Source organism: Chiloscyllium punctatum, chromosome 37, assembly GCF_047496795.1.
Source record: "Chiloscyllium punctatum isolate Juve2018m chromosome 37, sChiPun1.3, whole genome shotgun sequence".
NCBI lineage: Eukaryota > Metazoa > Chordata > Chondrichthyes > Orectolobiformes > Hemiscylliidae > Chiloscyllium > Chiloscyllium punctatum.
In genome coordinates, this window is record NC_092775.1 from 37,498,904 (window position 1) to 37,517,186 (window position 18,283).

An 18,283-nucleotide genomic window follows, 5' to 3' on the forward strand; every position below is an offset into this window, starting at 1 on the left:
TATCAGAGTAATTTGTTGCATTTTTTTGACTGTGTTCTGGATTTTGAGAAGCAATTCTTGCCAGGGAGTGGAAACTTTCCTATTAAGGGGTGTATTGCTAGTTAACAACCTTGTTAACAGCAAGTCTTGCTTCATCAATACAGCTTTCTATCTTAGTATCCTTTGCGAACAAACTAGAGTTGACAATTCTAGATATGGAAGTCAGAGTGGGTATCCAGCAACTTCAGCTCATTGCTTACACCAGAAATGATGTTGCACCAGTATCTCAAGGCTTGCTCCATGGGCACCCTGTACAATAAGAATATTGCCAACCTCTAACAATTCGCATGGCACATTTCTGATCCATTGACAGTACATTTCTGCACCTCAGGATGCATTGGCAACTGATCAGGGAGATGCGTCCATCTCATGGACTGGACTAGGCTGCAACTCCAGCCTGTTTATGTGCTGTTTTTGCACTCCCTCACTTTGAGCCGACATGGATGTTCATGGAACTACAGCTTTGCCTTTTTTCACTTTGGCCCTCAGTTAGAGACGTGAGGCTCACAGCACTGCTGTACTGCCATGCCACGTACCACAGGCACAAATTCGGACAGCTTGCTGTGGTTGTCAGTAGCCAATAGTTAAGTAAGTCAAGAGTAGCATTTGATACCAGTCCAAGGGATTGGACATGGTCAGTCTGCTGCTTGGGGTAGTCATTTTTAGAATGCTGCCCTTGTGAAGGGTCACATCCGAATGTCGGGCATTCCACTGACTGCCATTTCTGGGGCAAATTTCAGGAGTTATGCAGGGCAACCACAGACTGATACTGCTTGTCTGGGTTCATAATGGCTTTATAAAGACTGTGCCGGTGCCAGTGCTGGGATATATGGCAGTGGCAAATTGCTCTGGGAAGACCAGTTAATAGAATCGAGCTAGAATTGGACAAGATTCTTGGGGTGGAGTAGATGGTTAAGGTGGCTTGTTCAGCGAGATTCAGTGAGAAAACTCACCAGTCTCGATGAAGCTGACAGCCAAAAAAGGGAAATTCAGCCCCAAGTGAAATAATTGATCTGCTTTTAGTGTGTAAAAATAAAGTAGTGTTGGAAACAATTGAAACTCCTAAAGGAAAAGGAGACATTTATTTGGATAGTGCATAACCATATGACAGTTACCTTAACTCGTCTCATATAGAATTATTTTGAATTGAAAATATTGGTTAGTTTGTACTCAACAACATGTTGCAAGTACTGATTCAATAATCATAGGATTTGTTTATGGTTATTGTGTTTGGAGGAGAAATGAGCAACTAAGTGTCTCTCAGAAGCAACATGGAATCTTGAATGGCAATTGATAAGTAGATATGAAGCAATTAATCGAACACAGCCTTCCTTCATTGTTAAAGAGTGACATTCTGGTCTAAATCCTCTGCTCCTGTAATGGATCACTGCATCTATGAGGGAGCCAAGATTCTACCAGTTGTCCAGCAATCAGCAATAGAGTGCAGCTTTTAAAGGAAGGTCAAATCACTTTGTTGTGATTGGAAGCTGTTTAACTGGCAGTGAGATATTATTTATTGGAAAGAATACAACATACGGTAGTATTTATAGTAAGTGTAAACTGAAAGATTGTTTTTATCACTGAAGTTATCATTTACGTTTTGTAGTTGAAGCAATGTTCTCCTCCTCTTTGCATAAGTTAAATGCATTCAGATCCAACAGCCAATTCCATCTGGGTCATTCCTTCATTGTTCAGGAATTGAGCTAACAAAATAACAGGCATTGATGGGCATAAATGTCATCTTAACCAACATTGATGTGAGTGAGCCACTCTGAGTAGGAACTAAGAAACAAAAGAGGAAAAAAAAACTGAGCGTGTGAATTTGAGTGTGCGCTTTATTGATTTTATTGAGATACACGGTCAGCTGTTTTTGTGTTGACAATGAAGACATTCTTGCACTAATATTGTTGTACTGAAATAAAGTATGTTCATGGTTGGTAATTGAATGAAAGGTTCTAGTGCACCCTATGTTTATGATTAGATTAGATTAGATTAGATTAGATTACTTAGTGTGGAAACAGGCCCTTCGGCCCAACAAGTCCACACCGCCTCGCCGAAGCGTAACCCACCCATACCCCTACATCTACATCTACCCCTTACCTAACACTACGGACAACTTAGCACGGCCAATTCACCTGACCTGCACATCTTTGGACTGTGGGAGGAAACCGGAGCACTTTATGCTTAAAAGTGAATTCATACTGTAACTCTTTTTGCTCTTATCTTAATTTAGTATTTTCCTCTGTGCAGAATAGACTCCATAAATTCAGCTCTGAATGTAGTAAAGCATAAAGCTGCATTAAGTGTTCAATAGCTGAGAGGTTCATTTGAAGCTTTCCCCATCCCCTGTGACAGGGAACTTTGCTTTAGCGCACAGTGTCACTGATAGTGCTGCATAAAATCACAGAATTGTTACAGTGAAGAAGAAGACCATTCAGCCACTCATGTCTGTACCTGACTGGCATGTCTGCATTCCATCACTCGTACCTCAGTTATTTGCTGTATTGGTACATCATACACAAGCCGACCATTGCAGGCTATTTTTGATAAACAGAACTTTGCTTTCCCTTTCACTTGAAGTTGTCAGGATTTGTTTGAATGGAAGTACCCTCATATGTAGCTCAACTTAATTTTTCTTTTGGAGTTGGTGTGAAAAGGATTTGAAGTCATAGGAGGATCTTGCACAATTCTGTCTTCAGATGACTGCAAAGAATGATTACCCAGGCTGATTTTATTGTTTGTTTTTTTTTGTTTTCGTGGCGTTGGTGGGGTGAAAACAATGAAAGAATGCTAAAGTCAATTGTATAATCTATTACAGTTCCTGCTGAGTTCAGCAGACTCACTAGAGTTTAAATCTGGGATCCCCCGATCTGGTTTGTTCCATTCACATTGCCTGTTGCTTCATCATAATGAGCCTTGACAAAAAGGTCAGAACTGAAGATGTTTGCATTAGGATCACTCACTTAAAACGTCGGGTGAAGATTACATTCTTGAAGTTCAATTGTACTTTGATGCTTTTTGTGTTCTGCATTTAGTTTAAAGATTTTCAAATCCAGTGCCATTTTATTTTCCAGCTGTAGTTAACTTTGGAACTAGAGTCCAATCATAATTGTTGCTGCCAAGAAATTCATATTCCTACTCATGTTGCACAATATGACCTTTCAGTGCTAAATATACTCTTTGATGCTAATAACTGTCTAATAGCTCAGAGGTAAAGTCTCCAGCTGAAGTGTCCTAAGACCTTGTGCCTTGTGCTCTGCTGGTATTTAATCAAATATTTATGAATTTTGCTGCTGATTGATTGATTTTATTTAATTGGTCTATAGAGCTGCAGTTTTCTGATAAGTTGTATGCAAGGTCCTGCTGGTGGCACATTTCTACAATGGATTATGTCCTCCAACTTTGTGCTTTGGCTTTCAACCCTTGGATTTGCTATGCTGACCCTTGGCAAGATGGTAGAAAATGCAATAGGATAAGAAAATAAGCCTAAATGCTATTTTCCAATGCTGCCAGAGAATATTGTATGCAGACATAAAATAAAGATAAAATTGGGCATATTTGGGTTACCATCATGATTAAATAGCATGAAGGCATTTACTGTCAAGGGCCTGCTAAATAATGACCAGGTGAGGAGCTGTTGCATGTCAAAACTGTGCCAGTAAAGTCTTGAGAGATGTGAATTGGTAAGGAAAAATGTACTCCAATTTATGGTATTTCTGGAATTTGTGCTCCCAGTGAAACTCTAAGTTGGTGCAAGAATCACAGCATTTTCACCAGATTCATAAATCCATGCTTTTTGTAAAATAGTTCACCAATGGGAGCATATGATTGCAAAATTGCTCCATTAACTCTACATAATCAAAGGCAAAATGACAGGTAGATTAAGCCATTTTGCATATAATATTTTTAAAATACTAATTGCTTTTTGTAAGACTAATAATCTGAGATGCCCAAAATGTATTTGCATGGTGGTCGAATGCCTAATACCTGTCCAGTCCACATGTTGATGGAATCTGAAGTATTCTTTGGTTCTTTTAGGCTATCATCAGCATGGCAGTCAGCATTGACTTGGCCACTTTCTGTGCTCAAGCATAATCAGATTGGAGAGTGACTTCCTGACAGTATGTGGTAAAGTCAGATTTAAACTTGGGTGAATGAACAATAACAAGCTTTATGGAATGTAAAATATATACAAGAAATAGGAGGAGTAGATATCTATGGAACTCAACAAATGCAGGTCCCAATTCCTTCTAATCTGACTATTGCTATGATGTTGCTCCTTACACAAATGCTCAAGAGCTATTCTTCACTCTTTTTGTTCCGTTACCATTCTGTGATTCTATAAGCTGCGAATGGTACGTGTCAGTATGTGTGATTTCCTGAAACAGGACAATCTTTAAGCTGACTGTTTTTGAACTTCTCATTCGTAGAGAAGTGGAACATTACGGTTCAAGCTTTTGTCATGAAAGGCAATCAATTAAGACAAGTGTAAGCTTGCAAACAGTTTTTCAATATTAATAAAGATGACAATTGGAAACAGATGAATAGATTTATGATTAATGCAAGCTTGTGACACTAAATCTTGGGTGTTGGTTATTGTAAACTTGGAACTTCATTACAGAATGCAGTTAATAGTTGCCAGATATTATTGATTCTAAATGTTTCTCTATGTCGTTAATTAACTCAAGTTTTATCAACGTATTGTCTGTCACCATTTTAATTGTGGCAAATAACAAGCATAATATTGCTGTTCATGTCTGGATACTTTTTTAGCACTTACTGTCTCCCATTTCTGCAAGAGAATAATTAACATTTTTAAAAACAGAAAAGGTAAAGAAAGTGTAGGTCCTGTTTTTGATCCATTGTTAGCCCTAACTCCTCTTTAATCACCTGTACGCATATAAGTGCTAAACAAGTGTTCAGGACAATACTATATACATGTGAAAATTTTTTGGATTCATGTGCTAAGCCCTTACAAGACACAGTTGGTTCTGCTGCTGCACAAGACGAACATTATTTCCTCATTCATTCCATGTTGTCAGATAGATTTTTAAAAAAATACTCCAATGAAATCTAGCCTATACATACTATTCATTTATGGGTTAATGCTCAATGTTCAAGATTTTAGAGAATTTTCCTGAAAATAATCCTTGATTTTTATTTTATTTTCTTGTTGTAAGCAGTGGAGACAGAGATGCTGTGAGAAGAATAGCCTATGAGCTTGTGGAAATGAAAGCAAAAGAGGGTGTTATATATTTTGAAGCAAGATACAGTCCTCACCTATTTGCCAACTCCAATGTTAATCCCATTCCTTGGAACCAAAAGCCGTAAGTATCACCTGAAATATAATATATTGCCAAAATACTAAAATAGAGTTCTTAATGTATTTTATATATTCTCCTGCTATTTACTGTTTATATATTTTAAAACCTCTTTACCCCAGTTACTTTTATTGATTAAACTTCACTTTGTGTTTCCACTAACAAATCACCAGAAACTTTAGATTTTTAAAAATTTGTTTCATAATTCCTATGACCTTCTCAAGCAAGATGTGACCAGAAAGAAGGTGAGCAAACTTAATGTTGTTCACAGTTCAGTGTCCAAAACTTAACATTGAGGACAGATGAAAGGATATGCCTAACCTGAATAACAGAACAAATCTTTCGAGTACTGGCTTGTACATTAAATTGTTGCATGTTTATAGTTTTCCAATTACTTCATTACATTTTAGATGTAAAAATCCTTTTAATAAAAGAGTTAATGCAATGATGTAGAGCTGACCTTTGGTCTGCAGTACGTGATACCATTCTTGTGGGGGAGTTAATACTAATGTAGTGGTAGCATGGGACATAAAAGTCAGTGACACATACAGCTGTTTACAGTTGAGTGCAAGCATTTGCTCAGCAATAACCTGCTCACTGTGATATAGTTTGGGTTCTGCTAGGGCCACTCAACTGCTGACCCAATTATAACCTTGTATCAATTGTGAATAAAAGAGGTGAACTCCAAAGGTGATGTGAGAGACACTGCCCTTGATATCAAGGCAATATTTGTCCACATGTGGTCCAAGGAGACAACTGAAATCAGTGAGAATTTGGGATTGATCCTTTTGCTGGTTGGAGTCTTAAATCGCATAAAGGAAGATAGATGTCGTTGTTGGAGATCAATTGTCTTCAGACCTGGAGATCTCTGCAGGTGTTTCTCAGGGTACTTTTCTAGGTCCAGTATCTTTAGCTGCTTCGTCAATGACTTTCCTCCGTAATAAGCTCAGAGCTGGTGATGTTAACTGATGATTGCATAATGTACAGCTATATTTGCCACTCCTTAGATACTCAAGCAGTCCATGTGCTAATGCAGCAAACATGAGATGACAAATGGCAAATAACATTCATACCATACAAGAGCCAGGCAATGACCATCTCCAAGAAGAGACAATTTAATAATATTCAATAGCATTTCCACAGCTGAATTCCCACTTCCAACTTGACACCTCGCTCAAAGCTTCTTAGTTTATGGTCACTGTTTACTTTCCCTGTTATATTTGTTAAATTATACTGTTCATCTGCATACTTACACCCAGCTCACATATATTTGGTTTTTCTGCTCTCCTTCATTTTATAAAGTCCCAAGTTAAATAAATTGCACCCACAGAGCTTCTATTGTCCTTTATTTTCTCAAACAACGTCCTGCTAATTTGTTGAACATCTGAAGAGTCTCTCATAGAATTCCAATCTAGGAGTTTATGATGTTTATCTGTCTTATTCTAGTTTAGTCATTACTGACAATAAGCTCAGAAACAAACACTTTCCTAGGTCACTCTTATAATAAATTTGAACAGTTTTCCTTTTTGTATTGGTTATTTGATTTATTTAGTAGTTTCAGCTCATGAAGATTTTTTTAAAAAAGAAAGCTCATAATGGTCAGTTATTGTGATACATGAGTGCTCTTGAAAGTAGAGAAACTGCATTTTAACATTGTTGCTTTATGCACGTGTTATTCGAAATTCTTTGATCGATGGCATAATCCCTTGTGGTGTGCTAAATGTTGTTGATAACAAGTGACAATCTGACTATTGCAGCCAGAGTATGCTTTTGAAAAATAGGTTAAGATTTATGTCACATAGTTACAAATGTTAACATGTACTATTGCACTACTTAACAATTGCTTAGAGGTTCCTGAAGGTCATACATTATTCAATATAAATTATATCAAACCATCTTGAATAGTGGTATTAACTGAAAGCTGTATGTGCAATGGAGATATGAGTTCGATCTTTGAGAAAGAATATGGTCAATGATTACTCTCTGCTACTTTGGACAGCTAACTCACCAGAATTGATTTGTGCTGATTTATTGGGTATTGCAGGTATTCAGCCCATTAATTAGTCTGAAGTTGATGTGAAATGTGGACTTTCTTTTTCTGTGGTAATGTCTGATCACACAAGAAGTTAACATCTACTTCCAAAGATCAATTTCATGTTTGATAAAGCTTAGGAGAAGACTCTTTGTTTTTGATACGCTAAATGTGATAACATTTGTTAACCACCATAAATATATTGCTTTTGAAGGAGCCATGGAGAAGGTGGAAAGGACATTTGTTAGAATGGTACCAGTGATAAGACACTTAGTTATGAGGAAAGACGAGAAAAGTTGGAGTTATTCTCTTTGGCACAGAGATGGTTGAGGAGATGTGGTATGTGTTCAAATGGTGAGGGTTTTTAAGAGAGTAGATGGGGAGAAACTCTTTCCATTGGCAGAAAGGCGAATAATCATAGACTTTGTATTGATATAATTGACAAGGTAGGAAATGGGCAAAAGTGTTTTTTTTAATGTAGTGAATGACACCTGAACTGGAATCTTGCTAAAAAGAGAAGCATGTTGCTGGAGCTATTCAGCTTGCACTCATCAGGGTACACACAAGAATGCCAAATTTCCAATGGTCACAACAATTTATACTACAGGAGAAAAGTTTGCAAGTTGAACCTGATCTGCTGAAGCATTATCATGGAGAAAGGAATTGTAGGTTCCTGAGTTCTCATGTGATTAAAAATAAGTGTGAGGATTGTATATATTTCTTCTGTTTTCAGAGAACTGGTTCTGAGTGTATATTGATTCTAGCAAGCATTAACTTACCATATTTTGAGCTCAGTTAATTATCCTAATGGTGTTGTGCAAATGTGAGAACTTTGGACTTTTCTTGGCACATTTTACCATGTACAGATGCCACATAAATTAACCCAAAAATCCTTGCATTTGGTCAAAATACAACACTGATTTTTGTCAGATTTGGTATTGCTGCAAGTTATTGAAAGTTTGAAATGGAAATGAATGTGGAAGCCTCCATAGAGCTTGTGACATTTGAATGAAAAGAGCAAACAATTGAGTAATTTCTTAATTCATCAGATCAAAGGATTGTTAAAATGGTGAAGTCAACTTTGAAAGAAGTAGAGAACAGGAAAGAGGGAGAGATCAGATTGAAAATAGTAAAGGAAGATTTTGCAGAAAAACTAACTTCAGATTTTAAAACAAAAATTCCCAACAACATAAAAAAAACTGAGGGATTGATACAACATATAGTAAGGATTAATTTATGGGTCAGAGGTTTATGGTTATTAACATGTCTATAGTCAATGACTTGATGAAATTTTCTGTGGTGAGTTTACATAGTATTTACTGATGCACGTACAGGAACTATCCACTGTTCAGTGAGGTAACCAAACAGTCAGATTCTGTTTTTGTAAAGCTAAAAGTAGGTTGATGAATCTGGGAAAAACATTCTAAACCTGCACGTTTTGACATGCCGTCTGCTGTCACCTGAAGTTAGTGTGACATTTGTACCAAAATAACCATGAGCACTGTTAACCTGATTATTATTTTGAAAGTAATTTTTGAAACTGTCCTTGTACTTGAAACTGTAACCTCTGAGGAACAATCCTCTCTCTGCCACTGAAAATGAGGATAATTCTGTCATGGCACACATATAAAGTGAGAAATGTTCTTCTTGAGCTCCTGAGGCTTGCTATTATTTGCCTAAGTTTGCTCAGATAAAGAAGTGGTCCAAATACAGATGTTACAAATCCATTTTACATAAATTGACAGTGATGGTGAATTCAATGAGAAAATAGTAGTGTGACACTAAAAGTGTAAACTTTCTAATTTCTCCGTGTTTTGTTGTGTTTGTGTTATGAAATTTTATTTGATGGGATATTGGTATTTTAAATTTTTCACCTATTCTTTTAGATGGACTTTGTCCAAAATTAAGGACACTTGATTTGCCAGTGTTTCACCTCTGACGGTCTGTGATATAAGCAGTGGTCAACCTACAATAAATCTAATTATTTGGAGTTTATTGAACAGTTATCTTCAATATCGTACAGAAACACATACAGTGTTTCTAAGCTCAACTAATATCAAATAAAATTAATTGGTAAATATAATTACTTACCTTTATAAAACTAACAGCTGTTTTAATCCAACCGTTTTAATCCAGCCGTTTTAAAAAAAAGTTCTTTCATGGCATATGTGTAGCACTGGCTAGGCCACTATTTTTTTGACCTTTCCGAAGTGTATTCACATGTACAAAATGACACGACCATGCTATAACCTCTTTCTTGTGACAGTTAGTTATCAAAAGTCTGACCTGCTTCTTGTGTTTATGTTCATAATCAGAGGGGACCTGACTCCAGATGAAGTAGTTCATCTTGTCAACCAGGGTTTCCAGGAAGGAGAAAAATATTTTAAAATCAAAGCAAGGTCCATTCTTTGCTGCATGCGTCATATGCCAGGTAATATTATACATGCAGCATATATTTTTCTACCTATTCATTTATAATTTTAATTTTATTTTTTAAGACTGTCTGTCTGAAACTCCTTGTAATTTTCTATCGTATTTCTCTGTCACTGTCCGATTTTCTGCTTAAATTAAACTGTGATTCAGTTCTCCTAAATGAGCCTAGAGTTTGAATAGCAATGCTGTGAGGATTTGGGGGGGGGGGGGAGAGGAATGTTTTCAGAAATACAGCCCTGACGGTTCAAGACACTCTAAGAGAAAATGAATTACCTAATCTCAGTTTTAAATGAGAAATCCCTCATTTATAAACAATGTCCCAAGTTCAACATTCTCCCTTAAGAGTTCACATACTGCCCTGTGAAGACACCTTGGATTTTTACATGTTTCAGTCAAGTTATTTCTTAGTCTTTTTGATTTCATGTGTGATCATATGTGGATTTCCAAATGATTTGTGCCACTCTTGCTATTATCTGTGGAAAAGTGGTGTTTCTTTTATCTGGCTCACACTAAAATAGGGCATAAACTTGCTGTTTTTTAAGAAGAAGATGTAAACTAAAGTAATCCCAGTTAATTCTTAATTAGAAACAACCATTTCCAACTCTCTTATTTTACCTGACTCTGTCCTGTCTCAACTCATCTACTGCTGCATTCTTTGTTACATCCAGAACTGAATACTCCAAAGCACTCCGAGCCTTTTGTATCTCCCTCAACTTGAAGTCAACCAAAGTTCACTCATGCCATCCTATTCAGGCATAAGCCCTGTGCTTATTAAACTGCATTGTCTCCTAGTTAAGCAATTTTCATCACTAATTTTTTTTATTCTTCCATAGCCCTTCCTTCTTCCATAGCCATTCCCCCTCTACCTCTTATTTTCACCAATCCCACAATTCTCTGAGATAGACATTTTTTCTACTTCTGATCTCTTATGCATTCTATAAGTGAACATAACTTCAGCTGTCTGCCAATTCTTCCTATCTGTGCCACTTTTCTCCTTTGAGATACTGATTCTTTTTCCTTGAAAACATTTTTGATCATCTGCCACCAATATTGCTGTATGGCTCAGTGTCAAATTTTGTTTTATAATGCTCCTGTGAAGTGTCTTGGGTGTTTTATTCAACCAAAGGTGCTATAGAAATATTGGCAGTTGTTGTTTGATAAAAGCAAAGCCAGAGAGTTGTGATTAATAAATCAATGCAATAACTTATTATTGAATTGTTAATGAGTTGTAGCAGCATCTCCTCGAAGAACGCAATGATCATAAGATGGTATTAATATGTTTTCAGAATGGTCTACTGAAATTGTGAGCCTGTGTAAGAAGTATCGCAATGAAGGTGTTGTGGGTATGGACTTGGCAGGTGATGAGTCTTTAAACTGTAAACTCAACTCAGGCCATTGCATTGCCTATGAGGTAGGTGGTTATCCATAACATGATGAGTTTAACTTGATGGGGATATTAAATTACCAAAAAAAATGGATTCCAGTTTAGCTTCTAGAAACATGAAATTACAAAAAGTAGTACTAATTTTAGAGCGCACACTGTGAATCTCTTACTGCACTTCATCAGAATATACTCTCGTAGGATATGTACAGATCTCTCCAATATGTCATTATCCGGTTTTCCTATCTGGTGGATCATAAGTGGAAAGCACAATAGAAGTAATATTTCTATGGAAAGTTTGGTTAGCTAATTTGCAGAACTCCAAAAAGGTTTTGTGTATCTTTCAACCAGTAGGTTGGGTATATGTTTGTGTTACAGTTGCATCACATACTCATAAAGAATGTTTACAGATAGAATATCCTCCCACATGTGGGAGACTTGATGAATTCATTGGCTGTTGTCCATGATTACACGCAAGATCGACTGCTCAAATGATATCTTCATGAAGAGTGTGTTTTATGGTTACTTTAAGATCCCTTTTGTATATTATGTAGGGCTAATATTTTATCACCATTGAGGTAATTTTCATTCAGTAGTTACAAGAAATATTGTAATCTCTTAGAAATGTTATTTTGTATATCACCAATCACAATAATAACACTTTCTGGCTAAGTAACATGCCATGAATATTAAATCATAACAAGTAAAATGTTTTATTTAAATCTCTTATTTGCTCTGCATTTGAGTCTGAGTATGCATATAATAAGAGAAAATAGTGTACATCCGATAGGATGCCCATTATTTACACATCAAAGTGGTATATGTTGCTGAATAATAATTTCCCACCTTATATAAATTGATTTCTATGAATTTTTTAATATATGTTGTGATTAAGTCCTTTTTGTTGTGTATGTTCTGGTGGTATAGGAGAAAGCACTGAGAACATTGTAACATTCAGGAATAAATCATTTCAACAGGTTGCTAAATTTAACAGTCCCAAAATATTAATTACATCCAATGCTGCCTAGGACTGTTGCTCAAAAGGTCACTCAAAACAATTTAGAGGTCACTGAAGAGCAAATTCAGATTCACAGTTGAGGCCTCAGAAGAGGCTGTGTGCCACTAATCATTCAGTGGTGAGTGTCATCAGTCAACTCTCTATCATGAGCAAATATTCAAGGTGTTATCAACAGTGCTACCAAGTGACACGCACACAAGCAATAACATGCTCACTGATACTCTGGGTCCAATCAGAGCCATTCAGCTCCTGACCTCATTACAGCTTGGTGCAGACATAAACAAAAGACCTGAACTTGAGCGGTAAAGTGATCTTGACATCAAGGCAACATTTAACTGAGTACGGCATCAAGGAGGCCTAGCAAAACTGAAGTCAATGGAAATCAGGCAAAACTTTCCTTGAATTGGATCATACCTAGTACAAAGGAAGATGGTTTTCATTTTTCAAAATCAAAATTTGCACTACACAAAGGTCAGGCAATGATCACCTCCAAAAACAAGAGAGAATTTAACTATTTCATCCTGACATTCAACCACAAAACTGTCACTGAACAAAGATCCTGGGAATTTGTATTTAGTTTCTACTAAAGGCTATGGTTATAATTCTGTGACAGGTAACTCACCACCTATCTCCTCAATGTCACTTACAAGGCACAAATCAGGAGTGTGATGAAAATCCTAAAAGACTGCACCTAGAACACAAGATGCTTGACACTGGCCAAGACAAAACAGTTCAATTGGTGCCACATTCACCTTCATCAACATTAATTTCCTTCACTATAGTTAACAATGCGCACCATCTACTTGATGCATTGTAATAACTCACAAGAGTTTCTTTGACATCACCTCCTAAGCCCACAACCTCAACAATCTCGAAGATCAAGGACAGCAGATGTGTGGGAATACCGCCAAGGCAAACACCATCCTGATTTGGAACTATATTACCAATTCTTCATTGTGCCTGGATCCAAATCTGGTGCACTCTTTCTAACTGCACCATGGGTATACTATACTATAAGAACTGCTGCTGTTTGACAGGGCAGTTCACCAGCTTTTCCTGACTTGTGCTTTGTAGATGGTGGACAGACGTTGGAGAGGCAGAAAGTGAGCTACTCACTGCATAACTCCTAGCTTCTAAACTACTTTTGTAGTCACAGTATTTAGATGGTCAGTCCAGTCCTCCTCCCCATGATATTGATTGTTGAGGATTCCAAGATAATGTCATTGAACATCAACGGGCATGGTTATGTTCTACTTGGCTCTTACTAGACATGAATATTACTTGGAACTCATCAGCCCAAGCCTGGATAATGTGCTAGGGTCGACATGGCTGAGCCTGGCGTTTGTTGTTTCTAGGTAGATGCCAGATGGTCAGTCCAGTTTCAGTCCTTTGTTTAGACCGTGATGGTTAGATACAACTGATTGGCTTGCTTGGCCATTTCAGAGTGCTGTTAAGTGTTAGTTACATTAATTTTCTTTCCCTAAGTTATATTAGTGAATCAGACATGGTTACTCTGAGGTAGCTTTTAATTCCAGGTTTTATTAATTTCAAATATCATCATCTACCATGGTGGGATTTAAATGTATATCCCCAAAGCATTAGCCTGGGTCTCTGGATATTCAGTAAACATTACCATTATATCACTGCCTCCAATTGCTACGATAAAGGGTTTATCAGATGGAAGCACAGATGGTGAGTATTAGCTTCTGAAAGATACACCCCCTGTTCTTGTCTCCAAAGCCCTCTCTCCTCATGTGCCCTAACCTGTGAGAATAGAAAATAGGCCTTATCTGCTCTCCGCAGGATTCCCTCTAGAGTAGGCCTTGATCAGTAGCCCTCTGAAATCAGAAGCAGCCGGACTCTGATTGGCCAGCAGCTCCTGGCAATCTGACACACTAATGTCAAGGTGCCTGATAGGCTGCCTGTTGGAACATTGTTGCCTTATCAGCTCTTAATGGGTTGTCTCACTTGTTTTTTGGGGAGGTGAGGGGTGTAAGGGTTGTTATTTGTTACCAAACACACTTGCTGCACACGTCAAAAAAAGTGTAAATTTTTTTACAATATTTGCAGTGAAAAGTGTTAAGTGGATGATCTTGCTCAGTCTCTGCCACCAGTTGGCATAATTAAAAATGCCAGCATCCAGTCATTTCATGCCACCCTGAAAATCGACGGGCTAAATCCATTGGACACAACTTTCAGAATAATTGAATAGCATAACACGCAAAGAGGTAATTCAACCTAGGGAATTTGTATTGGATCTAACTGGATTACTTTGTGAAAGATCCAGTTTATTGCTTGTACCCTGCAATTTCTTTGTCCCAAACATCATAAAGCTAAGTAAACTACCAGTAGTGTAAGACCAGACCACCATTACTAGCTATCCCTTTAGCCAACCTCTAACAGCTGAGACAAGCTGACCCAACAGAAAAAGATGCATTAATAGAAGTGTTGCTTTAATAGCACATCTGAAATGATCACACAATTATTAGTGCATACCATGCCTTGATTTTCATATTAACTAGTATAGAGTGCAGGTTTAGACAGCACTATATACCGGAGCTGGATTAGTACTAATATTGGAGGTTTGAACAGTGCACAGTGTAAACATGAATTAAACATGTTAGTTATGAGGTGAATTTTGTGGAAGCACTTTTTGTGTTTAAAAAAAGATGCAGCACAAAGTGCAGTAATAAACTGTCCTGATGTCCTATTTCACAGTTGGTAATATGAAGCTTGTATAAGATTAATTGAAGGGCTTACCATACATATTGAGTAAGGGTGCAGCAAAATTACAAGAAACTTAGCAGGTGCATCCACTACCCATGTCCTTAATATAGTGTAAAGTTGGCTCGCAATCCCTTGGAAGCCTTCCTGAGGCTATTAACTTATTTTTCCTTTGACCTTCAGGTCCTTTGCATATTGCAGATTGGGTATGGTATATTTCAACATTGTATTGCACCCAGGAAGGTATATTTCATCACTATTTTGCACCCAGGAAGCACGCAAAAGACAGTAAATGGGGATAATGTATCTGCCTCCATCAGACTGCTCCAAGATTACTTCATAGTTTTAAAAGACATGCCATTATATTAAATTCAGGACTAGTGCAACAATGCAGCTGAGGTGAGAGAGGATATTCCCAGATACAACAGGACTGTTAACTGAAGCCAGGAACATAATGAAATAGGAGGAGGGAGTAGTCCTGATGATCCCTTGACCCTGTTGTGCTATTTAATAAACTCATGGCCTCAACTCACTTTTCTGTCTGTCCTCTGTAACCCCTGATTCCCCTCTAATTCAAGAATTTGTCTCCATTGTGAATATATTCAACAACTCTACGACCACAACTGCCTGAGAGGGACAACGATGGGAGATTGTGGCATTTGGTAACACTGCTGGGCTAATAATCCAGAAGCCCATGCTAATGATGTGGGGACACTTATTCAAATCCCATTATAGGTGAGTGTCCTAAGTGGGCAACCTGATAATCAACTGTGCCCCTTAATTCTGGATTCCCAACAAGAGGAAACATCATCTTAGCATTGACTCCATCAAACTCCCTTAGAAATGTACTTGATTTAATTAGATCACGTCTCATTCTTCTAAAGTCTAACGTACTCAACTGTTAATCAACCTAATGTACCTTCTCAATTTACTTCCAAATCAAAGTTAACTCCTTAAGTTAGGAGACCATAAGAGAATGCAGCATCTTGAGTGATTTCACTCAGACCCTATACAGTCATAACAAGGCCACCTTACTTTTATACTCCATAAGAGTCAATATTTCATTGTCGTTCTGAATTACATGCCGTACCTACTGGTTTATTTTTTGGCTTCATTATAATGGCAGCAAGATCCTTCTGTACTGCAGCATTCTACAGACACTCCTAACTGTTTAAACAATAATCTGCTTTTCTATTCTTGCTGCTAAGTGGGCAACCTCACATTTTCCTACATTAAACTCCATTTGTCTTTTTTTGCCCAATCTCTTACTTTTCTATATCCCTTATTCCCTTTGTTTGTGCTCAAACTGCTTTCCTAGCTTTCCTTGTACAACCAATAAATTTGCTTACAAGACATTTGGTCTCTTTATCCAAGTTTTCAAATAATTGGGGCCCCAACATGGATTCTTTTAACATTCCTCTAAATACAGTTTTTCAACTGGGAAATAATCCATTCATCTTGGCTCTGTTTTCTGTTAGTTAACCCATCATCTAACCATGCTAATACACCAACTCAAACACTGAAGTTTTATCTTGTACTGTAACCCTTTTGGTGTCACTTTATCAAACTCCTTTAAGAAATCCAAATTATATCTACTTCCCTTTATCTGCCCTGTTTGTTACATTTCTCAAAATAGTCTTGTAAGCTGGTCAAAAATGACAAATTTCCCTTTCTTATAACCATGTTGACTATTTGTATTATGATTTCTTTCAGATAATTTGCTGATGCTTCCTTAGTAATGGAATCCAACATCCTCCCAAGACCAAATATTTGGCTAAATGGTGTATAGTTTCATGCTTTCTGTCTCCCTCCTTTCTTAAATAGAGATGTCAAATTTGCAATTTTCCGTTTAGCCGTGAACTTCCAGAATCTGTGGAATTTTACATGATCACAAGAAATGCACCCATTATCTATGAGCCACTTATTGTAGGATCTGGATACAGGGCATCAGGCATAGGAATGTATTAATCTTTAATTCTACTAGCTTTTCTAGTACTTGTTCTCTATTGATAACTGTTTAAAGTTCCTTTCTCCCTTTAATCCACAAAGTTTTCTACTTTTATTGTGATACTTTTAGAGCCTGCAATTGTGAAGATAGATTCAAAATAAGTGTGCAAAATCTTTACCACTTCCTTATTCCACATATTGTTCAATCCTGCCCTTATGCACTGAAGTGTTTGAGACTCCAGAATTTTCTGTTCTGCTCTCTTAGTCCTGCATGTGATCAGGTTGCTACCCTAATCTCAATATGAGGCCATGTTAGGGAACCTAACCCCTCAGCAGACTTCTCTTACAAGGTGGAGTTGAGCTGTAGTATTCTTTAGTTCCTTTTGGCACTATGCAGTGATGCAACAAAAAAACCCTTTACAAACATCCACAATTGCACATAAGTTGGCTGCAGCACTTCTGTTATTGTGCACCTAGTTTTCTCTCTCTCTCTGTCTGTCTCTTTCTCTCTCTCCCTCTGCGGCTTCCTCCTCTTCTGGCTTCCCTTCACTTTCGCTCTCGCTTCCCTTCACTTTCGCTCTCACTTCCCTCCCACCCCCATCTACTTTTCTCTGGCATCTTCACTGACTAAGTCTCTGTATTTCCCCCTCTCTCTGCCTCTACTATATATGATATAGAAACATAAAATATCATAAATACCCAATTTCATTGTCAGTATCTGTGAAGATAGAACCAAAGTTAGTGTTTTATCATCAGAAATAGAAAAAGTACAGGTTTCAAGCAAGGATAAACAGGTAGCAACAGCAAAAATTAAGAATGAAAGTAAAATACTCTGGATGCTGCAGATCTGAAATGAACACAGAACAAAAAAAGTGTTTGTGATCTGGTTGAAAGCAGGAAGGATTAAATGTCAAAGGGGATGATGATGCAAACAAAGGTGGCTGAAATGGATCAGATAAGGACAAAGAAAACCATCTCGGTTTAGAGAGGTGCAAATGGCACCGATAACTGTTGTCTGAAAAATGACAGCAGAGCTTGTGCTCTGAAACTGGTGAACCCAAAGTTAAATCCAAAAGGCTAAACAATACCTAAATTGAAGTTTGGGTGCTGTTCCTTGACCTTCTACTGAGCTTCATTACACTACAGGAGTCCGAGGATAAAAAGGTCAGATTGAAATGAAGAGTTAAAGTGACCAACAGTTCAGTGTCAGGCTTGCAGACGGAATGGAAGTGTCTGCCAAATGGTCACTTAACCTGTGTTTGTTCTCTGCAGTGTAGAGAAGACTGCATGAGCAGCAAGTAGAGTACCTTAAATGGAGAGAAGTTCAAGTAAATCGCTGAGTCACCTGGAAGGTGTGTATGGAAGCCTGAACGGTGAGAAAGGTTGAT

At 37.5% G+C, this 18,283-nt stretch overlaps 1 protein-coding gene across 2 annotated transcripts in view; it reads left to right on the forward strand.

Moving 5' to 3' along the window:
• Positions 1–18,283, forward strand: part of ada (adenosine deaminase) — a 60,219-nt gene that overhangs the window by 19,359 nt on the left and 22,577 nt on the right. For both annotated transcript variants that reach the window (XM_072556593.1, XM_072556594.1), the window contains exons 4-6: positions 5,223–5,366; positions 9,708–9,823; positions 11,112–11,236. In XM_072556593.1, coding sequence (XP_072412694.1) covers positions 5,223–5,366; positions 9,708–9,823; positions 11,112–11,236 — 385 coding nt within the window. The remainder of the gene's footprint in view (positions 1–5,222; positions 5,367–9,707; positions 9,824–11,111; positions 11,237–18,283) is intronic.